The sequence below is a fragment of the Vanrija albida genome, assembly GCF_041260175.1.
Source record: "Vanrija albida strain AlHP1 chromosome Unknown contig_7, whole genome shotgun sequence".
Lineage (NCBI taxonomy): Eukaryota > Fungi > Basidiomycota > Tremellomycetes > Trichosporonales > Trichosporonaceae > Vanrija > Vanrija albida.
The window spans coordinates 1,960,236-1,982,322 of record NW_027191426.1 but is presented as its reverse complement, the minus strand read 5'-3'; the positions used below and the strand labels follow the sequence as shown (position 1 = coordinate 1,982,322).

At 61.9% G+C, this 22,087-nt stretch overlaps 10 protein-coding genes across 10 annotated transcripts; 4 read left to right on the top strand and 6 right to left on the bottom strand.

Moving 5' to 3' along the window:
• Window positions 1-2,232: 2,232 nt before the first annotated feature.
• Window positions 2,233-3,360, bottom strand: Q8F55_009252 (uncharacterized protein; the record flags this gene model as incomplete). The annotated part of the gene is made up of 1 exon (XM_069357620.1): window positions 2,233-3,360. One exon carries the CDS (start codon window positions 3,358-3,360, stop codon window positions 2,233-2,235), a length of 1,128 nt encoding a protein of 375 aa, XP_069205557.1.
• A 428-nt stretch (window positions 3,361-3,788) lies between these two features.
• On the bottom strand, window positions 3,789-5,105 carry Q8F55_009251 (uncharacterized protein; the record flags this gene model as incomplete). Its single annotated transcript, XM_069357619.1, has 1 exon — window positions 3,789-5,105. The coding sequence occupies one exon, from the start codon at window positions 5,103-5,105 to the stop codon at window positions 3,789-3,791; it is 1,317 nt and encodes a 438-aa protein (XP_069205556.1).
• Window positions 5,106-6,375: 1,270 nt separating this feature from the next.
• On the top strand, window positions 6,376-8,588 carry Q8F55_009250 (uncharacterized protein; the record flags this gene model as incomplete). Its single annotated transcript, XM_069357618.1, has 3 exons — window positions 6,376-7,195; window positions 7,231-7,822; window positions 7,859-8,588. The coding sequence occupies 3 exons, from the start codon at window positions 6,376-6,378 to the stop codon at window positions 8,586-8,588; spliced, it is 2,142 nt and encodes a 713-aa protein (XP_069205555.1).
• A 208-nt stretch (window positions 8,589-8,796) lies between these two features.
• On the bottom strand, window positions 8,797-10,520 carry Q8F55_009249 (uncharacterized protein; the record flags this gene model as incomplete). Its single annotated transcript, XM_069357617.1, has 5 exons — window positions 8,797-8,989; window positions 9,036-9,196; window positions 9,251-10,002; window positions 10,071-10,386; window positions 10,464-10,520. 5 exons carry the CDS (start codon window positions 10,518-10,520, stop codon window positions 8,797-8,799), a joined length of 1,479 nt encoding a protein of 492 aa, XP_069205554.1.
• A 789-nt stretch (window positions 10,521-11,309) lies between these two features.
• On the top strand, window positions 11,310-12,955 carry Q8F55_009248 (uncharacterized protein; the record flags this gene model as incomplete). Its single annotated transcript, XM_069357616.1, has 5 exons — window positions 11,310-11,394; window positions 11,490-11,705; window positions 11,740-12,346; window positions 12,384-12,535; window positions 12,573-12,955. The coding sequence occupies 5 exons, from the start codon at window positions 11,310-11,312 to the stop codon at window positions 12,953-12,955; spliced, it is 1,443 nt and encodes a 480-aa protein (XP_069205553.1).
• Window positions 12,956-13,055: 100 nt separating this feature from the next.
• Q8F55_009247 (uncharacterized protein) lies at window positions 13,056-14,084 on the bottom strand (the record flags this gene model as incomplete). Its single annotated transcript, XM_069357615.1, has 1 exon — window positions 13,056-14,084. One exon carries the CDS (start codon window positions 14,082-14,084, stop codon window positions 13,056-13,058), a length of 1,029 nt encoding a protein of 342 aa, XP_069205552.1.
• A 374-nt stretch (window positions 14,085-14,458) lies between these two features.
• Window positions 14,459-15,176, top strand: Q8F55_009246 (uncharacterized protein; the record flags this gene model as incomplete). Its single annotated transcript, XM_069357614.1, has 3 exons — window positions 14,459-14,586; window positions 14,619-14,918; window positions 14,954-15,176. 3 exons carry the CDS (start codon window positions 14,459-14,461, stop codon window positions 15,174-15,176), a joined length of 651 nt encoding a protein of 216 aa, XP_069205551.1.
• A 444-nt stretch (window positions 15,177-15,620) lies between these two features.
• Q8F55_009245 (uncharacterized protein) lies at window positions 15,621-16,468 on the top strand (the record flags this gene model as incomplete). Its single annotated transcript, XM_069357613.1, has 4 exons — window positions 15,621-15,639; window positions 15,678-15,789; window positions 15,825-16,125; window positions 16,172-16,468. The coding sequence occupies 4 exons, from the start codon at window positions 15,621-15,623 to the stop codon at window positions 16,466-16,468; spliced, it is 729 nt and encodes a 242-aa protein (XP_069205550.1).
• Window positions 16,469-16,677: 209 nt separating this feature from the next.
• Window positions 16,678-18,470, bottom strand: SNF3_4 (Plasma membrane low glucose sensor; the record flags this gene model as incomplete). The annotated part of the gene is made up of 5 exons (XM_069357612.1): window positions 16,678-16,943; window positions 17,005-17,071; window positions 17,157-17,514; window positions 17,577-18,383; window positions 18,418-18,470. 5 exons carry the CDS (start codon window positions 18,468-18,470, stop codon window positions 16,678-16,680), a joined length of 1,551 nt encoding a protein of 516 aa, XP_069205549.1.
• A 1,472-nt stretch (window positions 18,471-19,942) lies between these two features.
• On the bottom strand, window positions 19,943-21,857 carry Q8F55_009243 (uncharacterized protein; the record flags this gene model as incomplete). The annotated part of the gene is made up of 4 exons (XM_069357611.1): window positions 19,943-20,830; window positions 20,865-21,155; window positions 21,191-21,414; window positions 21,584-21,857. The coding sequence occupies 4 exons, from the start codon at window positions 21,855-21,857 to the stop codon at window positions 19,943-19,945; spliced, it is 1,677 nt and encodes a 558-aa protein (XP_069205548.1).
• Between the last annotated feature and the right edge of the window lie 230 nt (window positions 21,858-22,087).

Below are 22,087 nucleotides of genomic sequence, written 5' to 3'. Positions count from 1 at the left end.
CCTTTGTATACCCTGTGCGTGTTGTTGCCAAGCTAGATTTGACGCGACGCTGGCGCGACCTCTTTGAGGGTGTGTGTCGAAGTATGTACATGCAGCACCCTCTTCCAGCCCTGTCTTCATACCGGACGCATCCTACAGACATGGAAACCCGGAGTGCCGCCGTGCTCGGCGATTTTATCGACGGAATGACCGGCGAGGCAGTCCTATGCGGAAATGGACACGCTCCGGACCAGGAATGCACTCGAGACAGCTGCCGCCTGTGGCCTGGTTGGTGGGGAGAGTCGCTCCCCGTCACACAGCATTTCCCCGGATGATTCCCGGCCGCTCAAGGGCAGTCAACTTCTTCTCGAAAGTGTACTCACTCCAAAGTGACGGAGGACTGGGGGTGGGAGCGATTCACCGGGTTGACTCGTCCTTTCGGAGATAACTCATCATTGCACAACACAATCATTTCCCCTTTAGGGAGCTCCACGCTATGTGGATGAGTGCATTGGTGATGGGTACTGATGGGTGCATGTGGATAGCTACGTGTCGACGAAGGCTGGAAATCGAGTGCCTCCTTCGTGCTCGCTTTTCCATGTGAATCGGTTGTTTTCGGTTACTATCCAACGATGGGCCAGGGAATTTGTCGGCCCTCTGTACTGTTCTTGAAGGACGCGTACCGGCGGACGGAGATGAGTTCGTCGGGGTGCTCGTAGCGTAGTTGGGGCTCAATGAAGGGCGGCATACCCAACGCTTCACTGATAGGCGTAGGGTTTCTCAGTACGTTGAAGATTCGGGCCTTGAGGTGGATTTTGAACTTGGTCCACGTTTTAGAGGTTTCATCTGCAGCGCAGGGCCTCCACCGCTCCCGAGCGCAGCAGCGGCGGGAGCAGAGTTGCCTGTTGTCGGCCCATTGCTCGGATGTTGCGTCGCGGTACAGGTATGTCACCCGTGTCCGACCAATGATTGGGGCGAAGCTTGCAATTATCCACAAGTCGGCTAGGTCATCGTGCTTCCACTTCAGGTGGTGGAAAAGAGGGCCTCTGTGACCTCGGGTGTGGATACAAAGATTCTTCAGGCCAGTCGATTGGTAGAGGTGTGTTGCAAAAATGTCGCGCTTGGCACCAAAGGTGGACGTGGCGATCAGACTAAGGCTCTTGATGGATGCGGGGAGAGGCCGCGGCGCCAGGTCAAGAGGATGAGGGCAGCCGTCGGGTCCCCTGCCCCAATAAGGAACGCTCGATTTGTATGACATGACCACTTGCGCAAGTTTGGGAAGTGTGAAGGGAATGTCCATCCCATTGACACTTGTCTCCTTGACGTGGACGGCCGTGACGTGCCGCAGAGCATGCTCGAGTTGCACCCACTCTGCAGATTGCTTCAAGCTGTTGTCCACCATGGCGCCGACGATGGAGATATCCAGTGTGCGACAGAAGGCTTCGAGGGCCTTGATGCACTGAAGGCGCTCCGACTCAGTTCCATTCCAGTTTAGTCCAGGAACACGGCGTATACCGAAAAGCCGACCGCGCAGTGTGAATAGGGGCGGCGAGGGGGCTGGCTGAAGCGATGGGGGGTTGATGACTGCCTCGATGCGGGAGTAGAGCACTCTCCACACTCGTGAGTGGAGGAATTTGTTGGTCTGGCGGAGGGTGAGGAGAGTATGGTAGTCTTGCACGGGGTCCAGGCAGTCAATGATTGTGTCGGTGATTCCTGGCAAGAACTTGAGATTGAGTAAGGGTGTGTCGTTGACCGTGGTGCTTAGACGCTCGTTGAAAGGTGGTGGGCCAGTGGAGGTGGAGGCATCGGCTGTCATGATGATAATGGGATGGATAAATGGGCAATGCATGAGGAGGAGGCAGCTTTATGAGCCAACTGTGACCATGTTGAGGCGGTGTGTATGTGCATGTGAGTGTGTGAGTGAGTGCAGGCCACCAAAGAGAACAAGCGCTGCATTGCCACAGATGACGGGTGGCGAGCGCGTGACAAAACGCGCACGTTGACGACCGAGTAGCACTGACAATGAGAATCCTTGTGTTGTTTTTTCCGGCTGTGCACGAACGGCTGCTCACCTACCTAGGTACAAAGACGCACAGGCGACGACGCGTCTTGGAGCCAAACACAATCAGCATCTGCCGTCTGGCACAACGCATGCATCCCAAAGGAGTACAAAGAAAGTAATCCAGATGGTAAACCTTCCATGCGTTGTCTATGTCCAGCCCGTACTGTCGCCCTTCAAACCTCTTCGCATTGTTACGCCGGCCAAGGGAGCTGGCGCCCCTCATTGCTGTCCTTGAAAGCGCTGAAACTCTTGATCTCCAGCTTCTGGTCCCGGGCCGTAAGCAGGATGGTGTCCCACGTCTCCCTGACCCGTGTACACCAAGGTGCAGTTGGGTCCAGGTGTCGTTCGCCCTCTTCGCCACCGAAGAACGCCCCCGAGTCGTACCCATCAAACGCGTCTGGATTTTCGCGGAAGAACTCGACCATACTGGTGATGGTAATGAGACCGGTCCGCACAAATGTGGAGTCTGGCGAGAAGTCTTCCGGGCTTGGGGGGAGTCCACAGGTGTCGCACGGATTGACAGCGATGCAGGCCGGCCCGCAGAAGTAGTCCTCTGGCTCGTTTGTGCGCTCGCGCCACAGGAAGGAGAAGGCGGCCTTGGGAACCAGCGGGGTGATACTGCCGACAAGGAAGAAGAGCATGCGGAAGATGCGGTTGCTCTTGACAAAGCATGCGGGTGTCGGTGGCGGCACGTCCCCTTCAAACTGGAAGTAGACGTTCTTGACTCCGGTGGAGCCCCGGAGACCCAGAGCTGACAGAGCAGGCTGGTTCTTCAATGATCCCTTGGAGAAGGCAAGCATGAACGCGACGGCCTTCACGGTTGGAGGGAGCGGGGCAGGCTGGAGGTCGTAGAAAGCCTTGTCAGCCCTGGGCTGGCCCTTGAAGGTCTCGGGGATCGTGTAGGACCTGACGAGGCGTTGGAGCTTCGGAAGCTGGAAGGGAATCTCTGCCCCGTTGTTGATGTTCACTGCGGTAACGAGTGCAAAGGCGTTCTCCAGCTCTGCGAATTCGGGAAGCAACTTGAACCAGGGGGGAACTTGCCAGGTGCCGAGGACGATGTCAAGGGTGCGGCAGTGCTTGAGGAGTCTGAGCGTCTTGGCCTTGGCTTCAGGTTTGCCGTTCCACTCGAGGCCGGTGGTATCGATAGCGCCATTTTCCGGTACTCCGAGGTAGAAGAACGGAAGACGGGGGTTTCCTTGCGTGACGAACTTGACTGCAATGCGTTTGTACACTTCAGAGACGCGCCTCCTCGGGGCAGTTGGATTCGGTACCAGGGCATCGGGAGCCTTGGAAAGAGACGGAGTGGGGGCCTTGGGCATGGCAGCGATTGAGCGGGCTTGTTGAATGGGAGAGGGAAGAGTTGAGTGTGAGGGAGCGAGAAGAGTTGAGTGTGAGGGAGCGAACTGGTAGTCGTCCTGGGTTGTGTGAGGATGGAAGGAGCAGGCGTGCTGGATTGAAGATGACCAATGGAAGGGGTGGCCAGAAAGGAATCAATGCGGTGAATATACAGTGATGGACCGCCAACAAGCACACAGTGGTGGGCAGCTTGTGTCTGTAGGGTGCGAGAGGGTGCGAAAGAGACGAGCATCACTGCCACAAACCCGTTGTACATACGACACGTGGGGCCATGCAGCACTTCACTCTTTCGCACTCTCCACCCCTACTGGCCCGCGAACAATGCATGTCATTCGGACTCGAACGTATGGACTAAATTGGATCTTCATTCACACTTGTGTATCGGTTACCCTCATTCTCTGATCAAGTTGGGGGGGGGGGGGGGGGGCGAGTTGTCTTCCACACCGTCGTAAAGATGCCGAAGAGTGGATGGGCCGCTGACAATGGAGGGACTAGTGATCTGATCTTCAATGGAGGCGCGGCTCAAGAGGCGCATTACGGAAACGATGCTGAGGACCGCTTCGTTGTTGGGGTCCTTGAGAGCGTTGACGGCCCTCCGCACGTCCTCGAAGGATCCGAGGGCCCCCTGCTCACGCCGTACAACGTGAACGAGCTTCATCAGGGCAAAGAAGATGAATGCCCTCTGGTCTTCGAGGCCAGAGGGGAACTCGTTCGGAGGGTACAGCCACTCGGGCTGCCACATCTCGAGCCCGTAAAGATCCAGCCTGGTTCTGGGCATAAGGTGGGCGCAGGATCGAATGAACGGCGTAAAGGGTCCGATCCCGCTTTTTGGCGTGCCTCGTGGGTGAATCTTGCTACCCTCCGCGTCGTCGGCCACGTCGAGGATGAGAACGACGCGCTGGAGACCGATGCAATGCTTGAGCGCGGTGGCATTCACAGTGTGTTTGGCAGTGGTGTGACCCTTGGCATGGGTGACAACAAAGCAGACGTACTGCACGGACGGCGGGAGCGGGGACATGAGGAGGTCACGGTGGGCTTCGGGTCGCCTGTCGTCGAGTTGAACATAGGGGCCGCGCGGGATATCGAAGAAGCCGACCACCTTCTGCAGCGCAGGATAGGTGAAGGTAGGGCGGATGATGTCGGAGAACCGCACAGTGTTGACCCTTCCCAAGGCCCGCTGGAGTTCGTGAAACTCGGCATCCTTGAAGTCCTCGGTGAGCGGGGCGCCGATGTAGAGCTCGTCGATGACTTCGCATTGGCTGAGGATGTTTACACAAAGTTGGTGCTCGTCTGCACTCCCGTTCCAGTTAATGAACTGGAGGAGCCCTGTGCGAGTACAGTAAAAGGGTTCGACAATGGTGTAGCGTGGGGGCTTGGTCGTCTTTTTGGCCTCCGACTTCTTCAAGGGCTTCTTGCTGGCGTGGGGGAAGTTGAAGACGATCGTAAGATGCGTCCTCGTGTGGCTTGTCGGGGTCGTCAACAGGGGAAAGCCCGTTGGTGTGACCCTCGAGCCCCCAGTAGTCGAGTAGGCTGGCGGCCTCACGAGGGGTACTGTGACGGGGATCGGGGGAGGGGTCGCCTCTGGTGAGCCCTCTGGCATCTGGATGTAGCTCGCCGTGGGTGGCCCATCAGCGACAGTGGCTGAAACCTCTGTGGGCGAGCCGGCCAGCGATGCGGGCAGAGACATGCGCGGCGAGCTTCTTGCCATGCTGGTGCAAGACAGCAAGAGCGAGTCAGCTGGCGGGACAACGGCCTCAAGAGCCTTTAAGACCTTGTCCATTTTCATAGGAGGGGTGGGCGGAGGTGTTGTGGTGGGCCGGGGATCCGACGCGGAGGTAGGACCGCCCTCGGCCGCGAGCTCTGTCGCTGGCTCGCCGACTGGTGAGAGTGGCGTCGTGGCTGATACGAGGGCATCTGCGGGGGTATCGATCGTCGGGGATGCGAAAGCGTTTGGTGACGGTGAATTGGGACCGGCATATGTCGTGGCGGGCGAGGAGACAGGTGCGTCCGGCAGAGGTTCGGCGAAGGTCATCGTCGGCATAATGGGAAAACCGAAGACGGTCGTGGTAGGGGGCGACCGATCCGAGCCCCCGGATGTCGTGTTGGGTGTGGTGGGTCGCGGAACCTCTGGAGGCGCTGGGGGCTCGGGCAGGGTATTGCTGCGGCGACGCATGGTGAAGCGTAAGTGAAGAGGGGGAGGGAGGGGCGGATGGACGAGAGAGGTTGTTAGCGGGGACCATTATATATACGACGACAGCAGTGAGTTTGCCAGCCTCCGACACGAAGCTACAGGCAGGACAAGGGGAATCGACGGCGAGGTTGTTCTCCCCAATGCTCTCGCATACCCATCTTCTGCCGACCAGCGCCACAACCTTCCTGTGGCTAGCACGGCCGCCACGTTCCATGACTGAATGGCCCCTCAGCAGGATGAAAACTTTGACCTTGAGTGCGCGTGGGCAGTGAAAGAAGCACCCGCTCGTCTATTGTTCCCTCGCATGCTTGCTTCTCTCCCCCAATGGCTCAAGAGCGATCGCCTGCCAGTCCGACGCCGTCACGACCGCCACCGCCCGAGCGATCAGAACAGTTAACAGTTGTGGAACACGTGGCTTTCCACGTGCTAGCCACGCGACCTGTCGATCCCATGACGTCACTGACTGATCAGCCTCGGCTCCTAGTTGAGGTGGCCCCGCGAATGCTTTGTTTCTTGCATCTGGCTGTGCGTTAGAGCACCCATCTCGCAACACACCTGGCTCAGATCAGCACGTAGCTCGCCCTCAGACCTCCCCGGCACGCTGCATCATCAATGCTTGAAAGCGGCGGCTTTGAAGGGTGTGCCTGTCCCAGCTCGGCCATCCAAGACGCCGCCCGCTGTCGGCCCTGAGTTGGCGGGCATCGCACGCCCACAACCCGTTCACAACCCAACACTCCCGCTGTCACCAACCACACATCTCCCATCCCTTCCTTGACCATCCACCACAATGTCCGACACGGTTGTCTCCGCGCCAGCATCCAATCGCAGCGAGCCGGGAGGTGGGCAGGAGGAGGGCAGCGACATTGTATGGGCGCCATGGCAACTCGTCCCTGGTATTGGCCTCGAGGTCACACACTATGGTCAAGCCGGCAACTTCAACAAGCCTGATGGCGTGTTCCCGACCGTCTCATTCATGGACGACAATGAGCGGGGAGATCGTTATCCTTGGTCGGTCGACTATGATGAGCATCTGATGGGCCACTGGCGGTCCAATACGATGGTGCCGAGCGAGCTGTCCATGTTGTGGTTCATGAACGCCATCACCGACAAACCGGAGTGGGCACGCAAGGTCCACGACGGGCAGATCACGAACAATTGGTGGGCGGAGCTTCAGGACTTTGTCGCCAAGGCAAAGGAGCAGGCAGGGGACAGTTACTCCTACCCCGACTACAACCTCAAGTTCGGTTTCGGCAGGAAGATGTGGAACTACTGCCTGGCAGAGCTGAAAGAGAAGGCCGAGATTCTTGCCAAGACCGGAGCTGTGAGCATCTGCGACGGCGCTGCCGCCGCCATCAAGGCCGACGGGCTGGTGCCACCCGATGTCAAGGCCATGCTCCGTGCCGCGGCGGCAAAGTTTGAGAATGTCCCGGATAGCGAGAAGGACTGGCACCCGATCAGCGAGGGACGTGTGCTCGATCTCGTGCATCCCTCCCTATTCCCGCTAGTGTACGGCACCACAAGGATTGTCTCTGACAAGCCGCTCAACCTGTCGAACGCTCTTGACGCGTATGGCTCAGGCGAGGTTATCGAGAAAGACACAGGGTCCGGTGAGCGACACTTCCAACATGGCCGCTAACCCCAGCTCCCTTCTATTCATGCGACTTCCAATGGCTCCCAGCCGAGGTCAAGTTCTCGGCACGCACGGGAGAAGTCAAGTTCGACAGCTACATCAACAATGCGCATCCGGTGCACAACGCGGATCTGTACACCGCCGTCGAGGGGGTGTTGAAAGTGGCCCTTCCCCTCTTCCGCGCGGTGTATGAACGCGCCATCTCCTATCCCAGCCTCGATTATGTGGCTGAGCGTACCCGCGTTCCATGCCATGAATGCGAAGAGGAGATCAGGAACGACTATGTCCCTGGGCATCAGCCAGGTGTCATTCTTGAGCCACGGTCCATCGACGAGACTCACGACGAGTTCATCGCGCGCATCGAAGAGGCAACAGGCATCAAAGTGGGATCCGGCAAGGACATTAAGGGATGGTGCACCACAGGCGACGGCAACGGCGGCGAAGCCGACGACGGTGAAGACGACGACAGTGAAGACTCATACAGTCGGTATGAAGGCCTCTCAGACTGGAGCTGGTGGGCCTATGATGGGGAAGAGCGCACCCAACCCCCACCCCGCAAGTACGAGTACTCTGGGCTCACGGCCGACGACATGAGCTTGTCGAAGTACGTGCCAATGATGTGTGCCTACGCTAACTGCAGGAACAACGATCATGAGCCCTTCCGGCTTGCCGAGTTCACCGGCGACGACCGCTGGGGCAACCTCCAGGTGGTGGTCAAGCTGGCCAACATCCACCTCACGCCGGAGAAGCCGACCTATGACGGCGGGTCGTGGCATGTCGAGGGTCTGCGGAACGAGTCTATTTGCGCCACAGCGCTCTTCTACTACGACAGCGACAACGTGACGGCTAGCACCCTTAGTTTTCGGACAGGCATAGACGCAGAAATCCACAAGGTGAACTTTTCTGCTCCCCAGGGCCAGCATGAAGCTTTTCAGCGGCTGTTTGGCCGACATGTCTACGGCGCAGAGTGGGGCGCTACGCAGCAACTGGGTAGTGTCGCGACAATCGAGGACCGCCTCCTCGTCTTCCCGAATGTGTACCAGCACAAAGTGAGCGGCTTCAAGCTCGAAGACAAGACCAAGCCTGGCCACCGCAAGATCCTTGCGTTGTTCCTCGTCGACCCGGCCACGCGCATCATCAGTACCCAGCATGTGCCCCCGCAGCAGCGGGGGTGGGCGTCGTTCCCCGGTGCCGAGGGCCGACTGCCCCGCGAGGTTGCGATAATGGTGGAGAAAGAGCTCGACTGCCCGTACAGCCTTGAAGAGGCGAAGAAACTCCGCGTCAAGTTGATGAAGGAACGGGCGGCCAACAACAAGGAGATCAATGAAGGCATTAAACAGGATGTCGAGTTCAATTTCTGCGAGCACTAGTGCTGGGCAGAACCTGTCATAGAAAGATACTCGAGGCCCTCGCGCGATAGGTCAAAACAACTGGTCGCGTGGTCTCACTTTCATGTAACTTTCCATTCTTCAATACACCGGCCGCCGAGGGCAGCACCACAGCAGCTCCCACTCACTAACCGCGGTCATCTGGCGCAAGAGTTCTTTCCATACCATTCTACCATAGTGCTTTGCTTCCCTACGCAATGTGCTTGACCTCCTGCTTGGCCTTCTCCGACGCGATGGCCGCCTCGCTGTCGTAGCGGAGCACCGTGCCGCCGTTGGCCTCAATCTTCTCGTGGTTGAGCGCCTCGCCGGCCTCGCGGTGGGAAACGCCGCCGAAGAGCTTGTCCATGTCCTCGAGAGGGATGCCCTTTGTCTCGGGAAGCCAGCTGGCGGGGTCAGCTGGGCAAACCCGAAAAGTTAGCCTGTACTCACTACCAGACTCCCGCTAACAGGATTACGTTCATGCCGGCGAAGAAGAAGAAACAGTAGAAGCCCGTCTTCTTCAGGAAGATGGGGAAGAACTGGCCCACAATGGTTCCGACGATGGACTGGGTCTGGGAGCAAAAGCTGATGGCGTGGGCTCGAACGTCGGTCTGAGAGTTCTGTCAGCACTCCAACAAGCAACATAGAAGCAAGAATCCACGCACCGAGAAGATGTCAGCCGAGTAAATCCAGACAGTAGCTCCCCACGACGGCTTGTAGAACAGCACGAAGAGGAAGAAGAGGGCCGCGACTCCAATGCCGACTGAGCGGGTGCGGTGGCCCTCGGCATCGGCCGGGTGGGTGATGCCGACACACGCCACGATAAGCAGTGAGATACCCTGTCCCGCAGCACCGATGAGCAGCACGGGCTTGCGGCCGATGCGGTCGACGAGCCAGGTGGCGTTGAGGGTGAAGAGAATGGAGAATGTGGCACTGAGGGCGTTGATGAGGAAAATGGTGTCGGGGTTGGCAAACACGGATTTGTAAATGAGCGACGTGTACCCAGCCAGCACCGAGTTGCCGCAGACCTGCTGGCCAAAGTTGATGAAGATGGCGATGAGCATGCGGCGGCGGAGCGACGGCTCGACAAAGATGGTCTTGTACGGCGCCCACCAGCGCGAGTCGAGGTGGGCGGCCGTCTTCTCGTAGTTGACCGCGGCGACAATGTCGGCCAGCTCCTGCTCGGCCTCCTCCTGGGGACGGGTAAGGACGAGCGCACGGTGTGCCTCGTCGATGCGGCCGCGCTCCACGAGCCAGCGGGGTGACTCGGGGCAGAAGAGCATGGAGATGATGACGAGGGCCGGGAAGAAGATCTGGAGGAAGAGCGGGACGCGCCACTGCCAGATGCCGAGGTGGTGGTTCTTGCTCACGCCGTACGCCGTCCAGTAGACGATGAACGCGCCGATGGTGAAGAAGACTGGGGGTGAGTATACTGCCACAAGCTCCGCTCACCCTGCCAAAAGGACATCATGACGCCGCGAATACGCGTCGGTGCGATCTCGGTCATGTACGTGGGGCCCGTGGGGATGGCGATGCCCTGCCCGATACCCATGAGGAGGCGGCCGCCGATGAAGCCCTGCACGTTGGGCGCGAAGACCTGGACAAAGGTCGAGATGATGACGAGTGCACATCCGACCTGGAGACAGATGCGGCGCCCGGCGAGCTTGGACAGCGTGGGGGTGACAAACACGCCCGAGACGATGCCGCCCGTCGTGTAGCCCGTGTTGATGGCGCCGAGCATGTTTGGGTCGATCTCCTTGGCGCCGGGCTTCTTGAAGTGGTCGACGAACGTCTTGAACCCCTGCACAGAGTTGAAGGTACTGCCGTCGTACCCGTTGATGGCCTGGTGTCAGCGAGGTCCAGGCACTCGGCACGCACCATGGTCATGGCCGCGCAGATGGCGTACGTCCACGCGCGTCTAGCTTCGCCGCCCATTGTGATTGTGCTTGGAGGGGAGGAGTGTTGGTGCCCCGTCTACCCCGCGCACACCCTTTTAACCTCAAGTCAGTGTCTAGGGCAATGTGAAGCCCGGATCGCGAGCCGGCTTCCCGAGTTGCTAGGTCGACTGTGCGAGGTTGACTTTGCACCGCGACTTTGGCACAGCGCAAGCCTCGTCGCGGGTGTCCCGCTCCTCCGCAGGAGGGATGTCATGGCTGTTCTTGGCAGCGGGACCTGGCCGACAATAGCATGTGGCCAAGGCATCCGACAATAGCATGCAGCCGATGCTGCCGACGCCGGCAGTGTCTTGGAGTTGACGAACTTGACCAAGGTAAGGCCTGAGCAATCCTGACTCTGGTCGACGCTTCCCGGCTAGTCGTTTCCGGTCCGCGAGCCGGAGTCGCCGCCATGCGTCCCGACGGCGCACGAATGCCCCGCCGTGGCCCCGCGCCGTGTCGCCTGCGGAGCACGCGGTGCGATCGACGCCACCGCGACCGGTGCAGACCGTCGGAGAGGTCACGAGCCGGTGTGGAGACCTCCTGTTGGTCCGTGGAGGGGTCCGTCGGGAGAGCCGCCGGAACGGAAGGCCCTTTTCCGGAGGCACCGCATGCTCGACCCACAGGCTTCTCCTGCGGATGCATGCCGGAGCAGAAGCGCTTCGTTGAGGAGCATGCGGCGGCGGCGCGGACCGGTGCACGAGGTGTTGACGCGGGGACGCAGCCGGGTCGCGCGAGGTCGCATAACTTGGGGATGTGGGAGAGACTTTCTCAATTCAATCCGCCCACCATGACCATCGACCTGGTCCCGACGTTTGACGAGCAGTTTGCGACGGGGACGCTGCCGCGCGACTTCCAGTACGGCTTTGCGACGGGTAAGTGAGCTCGATGGTGATGGCGAGAGAGTGCCATGGAGTCGTCAGAGCGGAGGCCCCCATCCCAGCCTTGTGTGCACCACTCACGCACCCAGCGGCATGGCAAGTTGAAGGCGGGTGGGACCAGGACGGCCGCGGGCCGTGCGTGTGGGACGACCTCGCCGCAAAGCCGGGCACCATCGCCAACGGGGATAACGGGCACGTCGCGGCCAATTCGTACAACCTGTGGCGCGAGGACGTGCGGGTGCTCAAGGAACTCGGCGCGAGGGTGTACCGCTTCAGCGTGTCGTGGAGCCGTGTTATCCCCAAGGGTGGGTCTGAGGTCGATGGCCCAGCTGACGGCAGGCGGACGCGGCGACGAGGTCAACGAGGCGGGGGTCGCATACTACTCCAACCTGGTCGACGCCCTCCTCGAGGCCGGCATCGAGCCGTGCGTCACCATCTTCCACTGGGACCTGCCCTCCGCCCTGGAGGCGCGGTACGGTGGCTGGTCGAGCCGCGAGATCATTGCCGACTTTGGGCACTACGCCCGCCTGCTGTTCACGCGGCTGGGCGACCGCGTCAAGCACTGGATCACGATCAACGAGCCGTTCATCGTGCTGCGCAACATGAGCCGCGGGGTCAAGCCCAACTACGACTGGGAGATCGATACCTGGCGCATCCCGGGCCACATGATCCTCGCGCACGCGGCCGCCGTCAAGGCCTACCGCGACGACTTCGCCCACCAGGGCGGCGACATCGGCATCTGCCTCAACTGCGACTGGTTCGAGCCGCTCGGCGACAGCCAGGAGGCGCAGATCGCGCCCCAGGCGAGGAGAGATACCTACCTGGGGCTGTATGCCGACCCGATCTACCTCGGCCGCTTTCCCCAGCGCTGCATCGACACGGCGGGCGACCGCCTCCCCCAGTTCACTGATGCCGAGTGGGCCATGGTGAAGGGCTCTTCGGATGTGTAGGTGTCGACGCTGTGACTTCACCTGACACTGCAGGTTCTACCTCAACTCGTACTCGACACACTGGTTCACCGGCGAGAAGCTGACCGACGAGACGAAGGAGATGTACGGTGGCTACGTCTCGACGCAGGTCGATGCCGAGGGCAGGCTGATCGGCGAGGCGGGGCAGCCAGGCTTCCTCAAGACTGGTTCGTGCCGTCCATCCGTGACCACCGCTGACATTAGTCCCCTGGGGCTTCCGCAAGATCGTGACCTACATCCACGAGCGCTACCTCGCGCCGACGTCGCTCCCGCTCGTCATCTCAGAGAACGGGTTCAGCATCGCCAAGGAGGCGACCCTCGGCCTCCCCCGCGTGCTGGACGACACAAAGCGCATCGACTACTTCCGCGCGTACATCGGCGAGCTGGTCAAGGCTGCCAACGAGGACGGCGTCAACGTCCGCGGGTACTACGCCTGGAGCCTGCTCGACAACATCGAGTGGATGGCCGGATTCGAGTGCCTCTTCGGCTCGGTGTTCGTCGACCGCGAGAACGGTCACGCGAGGCATATCAAGAAGTCGGGGTACTGGCTCAAGGAGTACTTTGAGGCCGCGACGAAGCATGTGTAGGGATGCAGCAGGCATGGTGTGAACGTTCTAGAGACAGTCATACGGGTGGATGAGATTCATTCTAAACACATGGGTCTGAGGCCTGACTCGGGTTGGGGAGCTAACGTTGCGCCGACTTCATGAGCCAGGCGGGCGGAAATGGGAACTCGGTGCCAACAGGGGTGAGGGCAAGGTCGGACTGTGCGGCGCTGAGTCCACTGTCCCGGCCGAAGCGGTTTTTCGACGTGACACAGGAACTCGGCCCAGGGCCCTTCACCGTGGCGAAGGGAAGCATGTCTGCGATCTCCGTGCATGAGCGAACGAGAAGGCGCGGTGAGCCGAAACCGCGTGGACCTTGGACCCCAATGAGATAGAGCTTGTCCCAATCGCCGTTTGCCACAATGCTCTCGACTACATCCCGAACGCGCAGGATCGACTTGGTGGTCAGGAGGAATGGATGATTGGCCCAGTGAACCCCGGTGCGGCGTGACTGACACGGTGTGGCAGACAGCGTCATCCCCCACACCTTGATGAGCAAGGTCATCTCACGAGGGGGGATGGGCAGGCCAAAGATCACCACCGCCTGGATAAGGACCAGCCGGTTGCTGGATTTCATCGTCGGGCGGATAGCGTCTATGTGTAGGGTGAGGGAGCGGGGCGCGCCCCGCAGGTGACGGAACCCGACGAGCCTATCGGCGAAGGAGGGAGTCTCCATGCGGCACCATGGGAGGTAGGTGCGAATCACCTTGTCGGTTGTAAAGCACGTCTCGAGGTCGGCTACCAAGACGGGGTCAATGATTCCAGGCACCTCGGTGTCCCATTCGGGGTCGATGGCGCCATGCTGGTCGTGGCCCCAATAGTCAATGACCTTGGTGTGGTCCGTGATGAGGGCGAGAGTCTTGTTCTGGGTCGTGCGATGGGAGTGATGGAAGATGAGCCCCGGAATGGGCGAATGGGTGTATGGATTGCGAATGATGATGGTGGTGGGCGATGCGAAGTCGATAATGATGTGGCGGTAGAGTATAGGTTCAACTATGGCCTTGACGTTCTTGGAAGTGAGGCGGAGCGAGCAGAGTGTGTCCCATGAGGTGTACGAGGCGATGTTGTGGAAGATGTGCGGGTAGGACCGGCCGTCGAAAGCGACTTCCATTGTGCCCGAGGTTGAGTGGGTGGGGGGAGGAAGGAAGGAGGAAGAGAAATGGGAGTGATGGGTTGATACATGTGGGATTGGGTGATGGGAGAGGCCACACACACGTAGACAGAATGGACAGTGATGGGTGTGTGAGCGGTCATTGTTTGTGTCGAGTCCATGGGGTCAGGCAGCGACCTCAATGCCTCACCATCATTCAGGCCCTCGTCTTGTTCTCTTCACCGCATCCTCGTTTGTTGTTACCACACCGCAACATCTTCATTGACCAACTCATCTTTTGTGGTAAGTTGAAGCGCGAGTGTCGGGAGACTCATGCAGCTGACTGCCAGACCACCGCCACAACCGCACAAAGCCCAGCCTACACCGCATCCAGAATGACTCCCCCACGCACCACCATTGAGACGAACGCGTTCCGCGTCGCCGACCTCATTGTCAAGTACGAGGGCATCGCCCGGCTCGACGACCACGAGGACCACGTCGCGTTGAACCCTTGTGACGTTAGGTGAGCTGGTCTCTGGGCAGCGCTGACCCCAGCCTCGCCGCCCGCATGCTCAAGAAGGAGACGGAGCGCCGCCTCGCGGCCGAGAAGCAGCTGGAGGAAGAGCGGCGCAGCCACGACGCCACCCTCCAGGAGTTCGACAAGGTGCTGGAGGAGAACCTGGTCACGCTGGCCGAGCTTGACAAGGAGCGCGAGGCGCACCGAAAGATGATGGGCGGCAAGGGGTTGGCCGCCGCCCGCCGCAGGTACGAAGAGTCCGAGTCGAGGCTTGAGCGCCTCCGCGGCAAGATTGTGGAGCTCGTCGGTCAGACCAAGAAGATTGCCGCGTTCGAGGAGTGAGTGTGCTCAGTCGTCGCTCAGCTAACGCCAGCTTCGTGGAGAAGGAGATGCCGCGAAAGATTGCGTCGATCGAGGCCGAGCGAGCTGGTTTCGTCCAAGAGAGGAAGGCTCACGCCACTGAGCTGGCCAAGGAGCGCAAGTGGCGCGTGCAGGAGAAGACGCGGGCCGAAGCGGCGATCGCGGAGGAGAGGCAGATGCGCTTGCTGGCCGAGGCGAAGCTGGCCGCGCTCCAGGCCAGCGTGTATGCGCTGTGATGTCTTCCCGCGCGTCTTGATGAGTGATGGTCTGCTGTTGTTGGTATCGCTGTGTTGTTGTCTGTTGTTGTTGGCCATGCGTACCTGTCTGCCTCCCATTGTCCCGCGCACGCTTCGAGTTAGAACGGCAGCGCGGGCATCGATACCCCGCATCCGCATGCATCGTACCTTTTTGTACCTTGTGCTAATGTGCACTGCTCGATGTCGTCAGTTTTGTGATGGGTTTCAGTGACCCGGTTTAGTGCCCGAAGCGGCTCGATGACGGCACGCACGCTGGGACGCCGAGCGGACGCCGAGCAGAAACTGTACATAGAGGAATGCGGAGACGCGCTTGGTCGTGCTCGCCACCCTCCAAGACTACTCCACCTCGTGCATCCTCGTGCATTCTCACCATTGTCCATTGCTCAACTCACCTCTTTGACAAAGATCAGCATCCACCACACAATGGGCTACGGAGGACAATGTGGGTGGCGGCGGGCGCAGTGGCTGACGTACATACAGCCACGAACGGCGGCGTACATGGCGGTGTGCTCAAGCACCCGCCGCGCAACGTACTCCCCAACTTTCCCCAGACCGGTAACACGGTCCAGGACCTTGTGACAGCTGTAGACCGGTAAGCCTAGCCCCCGGAGCCATCCTGACGCGCAGGCTCGTCGTCGCAGTCGAAGAGGAGAGCAAGGGGCGACAGGCAGCAGAGAAGCAGCTGGCCGAGGTGCGCAAGCTGCACCAGCAGGACCAGGAGACGGCGTACGCGTGCTTTGAGGAGGAGCGCAAGCGGCGCGAGGACGAGGAGGAGAAGGCGTCGATCGCCCTCGTCCAGGAGCGCAAGGGCCGCGAGGAGGACGTGGCCAAGGCTGCGGCCCTGCTCGCCGAGGAGCGGCAGGCGCGGCTGCTGGCCGAGGCGAGGCTGGCCGACATGCAGGCCAAGCTGCGCGCGTTCGCCGGGCTAGTAAGTAGCGCGGGGCGGACAGCGCTGACCGCAGTTCTCGGGTGAGGGAGACGACACGCCGCGGGGCGCGTCGCGCAACGGCGGGGGCTCGCTGCTCAGCAGCGGCGTCGGCTCGATTAACAGCGGGCTCGGGGTCGGCCCCGTCAACGGCTCTGGAAGCCACGGGGTCGACCCGTCGCTCTCGCCCGAGTCGTCGTACGCGCCCACCCCGGCGCAGCAGTACGCCCCAAGCCCCGAGCAGCAGTTTGGCACGCTCGCGCGCGACAGCCTGCCTGCGCGCCCGAACGCAGCGCCGCGCGAGAAGCGCGTCAGCTTCGGGTCGGGCTCGCGCCTCACTCAGTGAGCCGTTGTTGCGTGTGCAGCGACTCATCCACAGGACGTTCTGGGCAAGATCGAACCACTCCAAGACATCGCTGCAATCGTGACTCCCGCCGCGGTCGACGCCGTTCGACCCGAGGGATGTATATCTTCCGACTTCATACACAACAACTATGAGCCGATCTCGGTCTGCTCCACCCGCTCGATGAGCTCCTCCACCCCCGCTCCCGCTCCCTACACCTTCTCGACGGTAATCTCGCCCTGCTTCTTGTCCTGGCCGAGCGAGTAGGTCGACATGCGGCGCGCCTCCGTCCCCTCGACCATGTTGTCGTTGATAATCTGCTTGCGGTATGCAACCGACTTGCGCGGCGTAGAGTGGCGGTACAGCAGGTCGACCTGTTCGAGCGACAGCTGCTTGGTCTCGGGGACCATGAAGTAGGCAAAGACGACACCGAGGGCGCAGCAGCCGCCCCAGATCCAGAAGACGTTGGACTGGAGGCCTGGGGGAGTTAGTGGTGTGACCTCTTTTCTTCTTTTTTTCACAGCGCCGACCGTACTCACCTGCGTTGCCGGGTCCCGTGTTGACGAGATATGGTGTGCTATACCCGATGGCAAAATTGAAGAGCCACTGGGAGGTCTGGTCAGTCGCTGTTGACCTCAGGAGGCCGCCGTGGTCGACGGAAGTGAGGTGGGAGCAAGGCAGGTCGACTCACGTTGCTAGCGGTCGACAACGACATGCCCTTGGCGCGAATGTTGTACGGGTACAGCTCGGACGTGATGACCCAGGACAGCGGGCCGTAGCACGAGGCAAAGTGGGCGATGAAGATGCACACGAACGCGACGAGGACCTTCTGGCCGGCCTCGTTGTCGACGGAGATGGCGACGCCGACGGCCGCCACAATCAGCTGGCACACGGCCATGCCGAACGCGCCGTACATGACCATGGGGCGGCGGCCGAGGATGTCGGTGAGGAGCATGCCGGGGATGGTCATGCCGACGTTGACGACGTTTGTCGCGATCGTGATGAGGAAGGGGTCCGAGATGCCCGAGTGGCGGAAGAAGGTGGTGCCACTGGGTGTGGCGTCAGCAAGTGCCACACTCGGCCAGTCCCCAGCCCCTCACCCCCAGCTCACTAGTAGAAGATAAAGTTGATGCCCGAGAGCTGGGTGAGCGCCTGGAAGATGCATCCCGTAGCCACGCGCTGGAAGTTCTTGTTCTCGCCCTGCTTGAAGCAGTCGGCCCAGGTACCGCCGCCGCTCTGACGCTCGTGCTCGAGCGTGCCCTCGATTTCGTCGAGCTGCGCGGTGACGTCGGGCCCCTCCTCCTCGGACCCGAGCAGGCGGCTGAGGGAGCGCTTGGCCTCTGCCGTGCGGCCCTTGAGCACGAGCCAGCGCGGCGACTCGGGGAGGATGAACATGCCAAAGGCGAGGATGGCCGCCCACACAAACTGGATGCCGATGGGGATGCGGTAGCTCGCCGCGCCGGCGCGGTTCTTTGTCGAGTTGACGACAATCGCCGCGATGAGCAGGCCGAACGTGATGAAGAACTGGTAGGCCGAGACGATGATGCCGCGGATCTTCTTGGGCGCACACTCTGCCTGGTAGATGGGCACGAGGCACGACGTCCCTCCGACTCCCAGCCCGGCCAACACGCGCCCAGCGGCAAAGGTGCCGACGTTGCCGTTGGCGGCGGTCTGGAGGGCGACGCCGACGCAGAAGACGACGAGGTAGATGACCACGCCCATGCGGCGGCCGATCCAGTCGCCGATCGTCGACGCGAACAGCGCGCCGACAAACGTGCCGGCAGAGAGGATGCTCGTGATGAGCGAGTCGGTGCCGGACGAGAGAATGTACGTGCCGTCGGGCTGCAGGTCGCCGTACGACCGGAGGAAGTGCTCCATCTCCTTACAGCCCGAGATGTAGCCCGTGTCGTAGCCGAATCTGGCGTGAGCGTGGCCCGCGGGCGGGGTCTTACAGGAAGCCTCCAAAGGAGGCGAACACGCCGAGGATGATTGCGAGGGAGGGCATGGTGGTGCGGGGATGTGGGGGCATGCAATGGCCCCAGCCCACCAGCTTAAGTACCCATGTTGTTGTGGCCTGACGACAGCTAGCAGCCCCACTTACCGGCGGCGGGGAGGCGCGCGCGGCAGAATGGGTCGGCGCCACATGGACCACATCGCCAAGCACGGCATGTCCTGCTGATCTGCTGCGGCAGGTGCCTACGGGTTAGCGGAGCACCAGTGGGGCAGCAGGGCTCCGGGCGCCGTGGAGCTGCGCTCGGCGACCCATCCTGTCCACCTGGACCGTCGTGTTTAGCAGCATGTGACCGGCTTAACCGCTGCTGAATCCAGGGCCGGCTGTCGGCGGATAGCGTTTGGCTCGGGAGCAACCCCAAGCCGGCGGCTATGCATCAGCATGGGCTCGTGGGGGGTGGAGGGGCCGGCACGCTGCGCTCCGTGCGGTTCACATGCACACTGCGCTCCGTGCGCCTCACATGCACATCCCGCAGGCGGGGGGCTTTGAGCGGGCTGCCTGGTTGGGGCAGATGGCAGCTGGTTGCCGATACGTGGCATGCTGCGCGAGGCGGTACGCTACACGCAGGATGCATGTGGCACCACCGCGGCCCCCGTGCTGCCCAACACGCCAGCATGCATGAGTTTCAGCTCTAGCGCAGACGTCGACACGACGAGCCCACTTGTCTCACGCAAGTCTACAAGCGCGCGATACCCGCGACGGATGTCGGCTTGAACTGCAGTTCCAATCACCAGTTTAGCAGATCACCAGGGGACGGATGGCGCGGATTGCTCCACTCCGTCTGGCCGTCCAGTGAGCGAGCGCCGCGCACTTGGAAATCTCGCTCGCTTAGTGCTGTGCATGCTGTGGGGAGCGGTCCAGTTTCACCGCCAAGATAGCACGTCTAACGAAGGCGGCACCGGATAGCATGTCTAACGAAGGCGGCACCGGCCCTCTCTCGTCCAGACGCCGCGGCTATGAACAGCGCGGGGCACAGTGCTCCGGGCACATCACCCCTTCATTGGCCGATACCGGCGGCAGCGACTCGTGCCGGCGGGTGGAGGGGCCCCCACGCCCCGACGTTTCCCCGTCCGCCTGCATCTCTGGGGAAGCAGGCACTGTGTGCCCCGAGAACGCTGCGACCACGGGCTGCTGGACACGAACGGTAGCCGGCGGTACTGGCTCGCGCGGTGGGATACGGCCCTGGGCTGACGTCAGATCTGTTGATTCGTGAGCGCGTCGCGTTTGGGGAAGTTTGGGGGCCATCGCATCCCTTCCGGGGTGGCTGCGGTGGACGCATCGGCTGTGCCTTGTTCGGTTCGAGAGAGTGGCGTGGAGACCCGGGTCAGATGGCTCCCTTGGTTCGGTGTCGACAAAGTGGCAGCGGCACCCTGCCACACCTCGACGCAGCTAGCCCACTATGTTACCCCTTCCCCCCAGCTCTTCCCCGGCCTAGCTAATACAATACATTGCTCTACCATCTATGCCTAGATCAGGCTCTCCTCCTCCTCGCGCAGCTTGCGCGCCGTCGCGTCGGCCAGCTCTGCCTTCTCGGCCTCGCTCAGCTCGGGCACGGGGACGCGCGCGCTCGAGGCGACGGGCGCGATCTCGAGCCCAGCATCGGTCACGGGTGGGATGTCCAGCCCCGCCTCCTCAGCCACGGGCGGGATCTGCAGGCCCGTCTCCTCTGCCACCGCTCCCAACGCAGCCTCGTGCCCCTCCTGCACGTACTCGCTGCGCTCTGATTCTGGCGTGTCCTCTGCGTACGGCGGGGGCGAGGACAGCGGCCCGGTCGACGCCGACGCGGCGCTTGACGAGCCGAGCGGGGACAGCGGCAGCGCGTCGTGCACCACGCTCTCCCTCGACGCGTGCAGCGGGCTCGGCTCGTGCGCCTTGCGCGCGGGGTACGGCGCGGCGTACCCTAGCGGCCCGTTGGACAGCAGCGGCGGGGGCACCGAGCGCGTGCTTGCCCGTGGTGGGATGGCTGGCGGGAGCGGGGGCGAGCCGCCCGGCGTCGAGCCGGCCGAGAAGGGCGGCATGCGCCGCCGTGGCGGCGGGGGCGGGGGAACCCCGTCGATAGAGTGCCGCGCCTGGTGCCGCAGGGCCTGGGGCAGCGCCAGGCTCCAGCTGCGGTGTGTGATGCGCTCTGTTTCCGGGTCTGATTCCCCCTCGTGCCCGTCTGTCTGGCTCGGCATCGGCGGCAGCTTGAGCACCTCGCCCTCCTCGAGCTCGAGGTGCGACAGCCCCTCGGCGACCTGCTCCTCGATGTCTGTGCTGGCCGCGACGATGCGGCGCTGGGCCGCGCCCGACTCGGCGTCCTTGAGCGCGTCCATCAGTTTGTAGGCCTCGCGCGGGACGGGCACCCTGCCCTCGAGCTGGGGGTTAGCGCTGTGCCTTTGCCGCACTTACGATATCCTTGGCCTTGACGCCGGGCCAGTGGTACATGCTCCCGTTTTCGTCGGTGCGCGAGAAGAAGGCCTGCCCGACCACCTCGACGCCGGCGTACATCCCCTTCGAGTTGATGTAGCTGAAGACTGGGGCGCGTTCCTTGCCAGCCTCAGCGGCAGCGCCGGCGCCCCAAGGGCCGGCGACGACGGCAATCTCAGCGCCGAGCGTGACCTTGTGCCCGCCGAACGAGTCGAGCGCCTCCTGGCTGCGGATCACGAGGATCGCGTCGTAGACGTCGACGCCGAGGAGGAACTGGGCATTAGCGGTGTCTACACACAGGCACTCACGCCCGTGGACAGGTTCTGCGGCGACATGGACGCGGGGGCAGACCACGAGCCGTCGGGCAGGCGCGCGACGACGAGCCCTGCGCCGCCGGCACCGCCGAGCGGCGCGATGCCGGTCCGCATCGACGTGAAGATTGCCAGGCCCTTCGCGTTGGCGATGACCGACGACGGGATCTTGCGGATGGCCTTGCGCTTCGTCTTCTTGTCCTGCGTGACGATGCCGTTGACTGCGGTGTGAGTGGAGCAACGGCGTGGCGGGCGATGCGGTGCTGCTGCGGAGGCCGGCTCGGACGACTCCGCCTCGGCGCAAGCCACCGGCCCATAGAGTCCGCAGTACCCCCACGAACTTGGCCACCACCACGAACATGGCCACCACGTCTCTCGATCCAAACCCACCCGTGAAGCTTCGCAGAATCCTCGCCGCCTTGTCCATCTCCTGCGGAAAGTCGCCCGTCACGGGCCAGAAGGCCTCGGTGCCAAACCGCCTCCCGGCAAAGCTGTTGACCTTGCCGCCGAGGTTGTCGCTCAGCGCGATGCCCTTGTGCATCGCGGCAGTGCCTGTCGCCGCCGAGCGCGCCTTCATGCGCGACTTCCAGTCGGTCGCCGGCGACTCTGGGCGCGACGGGGGCGCCGACAGCGTGTGGTGTCGCGGCGGGGGTGGGAGCGCCATTGCCGGTGACTGCGATAAGATTGTCGTTTCGTGGTCGTCGGGTCGTTTCGTGGGTATTGTCTACGGGGGTGAGGTACTGGGTAAAGAGGGCGGGCTGTTATGCAAGGCTTGCGTCGTCGTTTGTCAGTGTCTGTTGAGGATTGAGGAAAAATCAGCGCGTGCGCGTGCAGCCAGCCAGCCGATGGCCGCGGATGACGTCGTTTGCCACACGGGGGCCGAGGCGCCGCCGA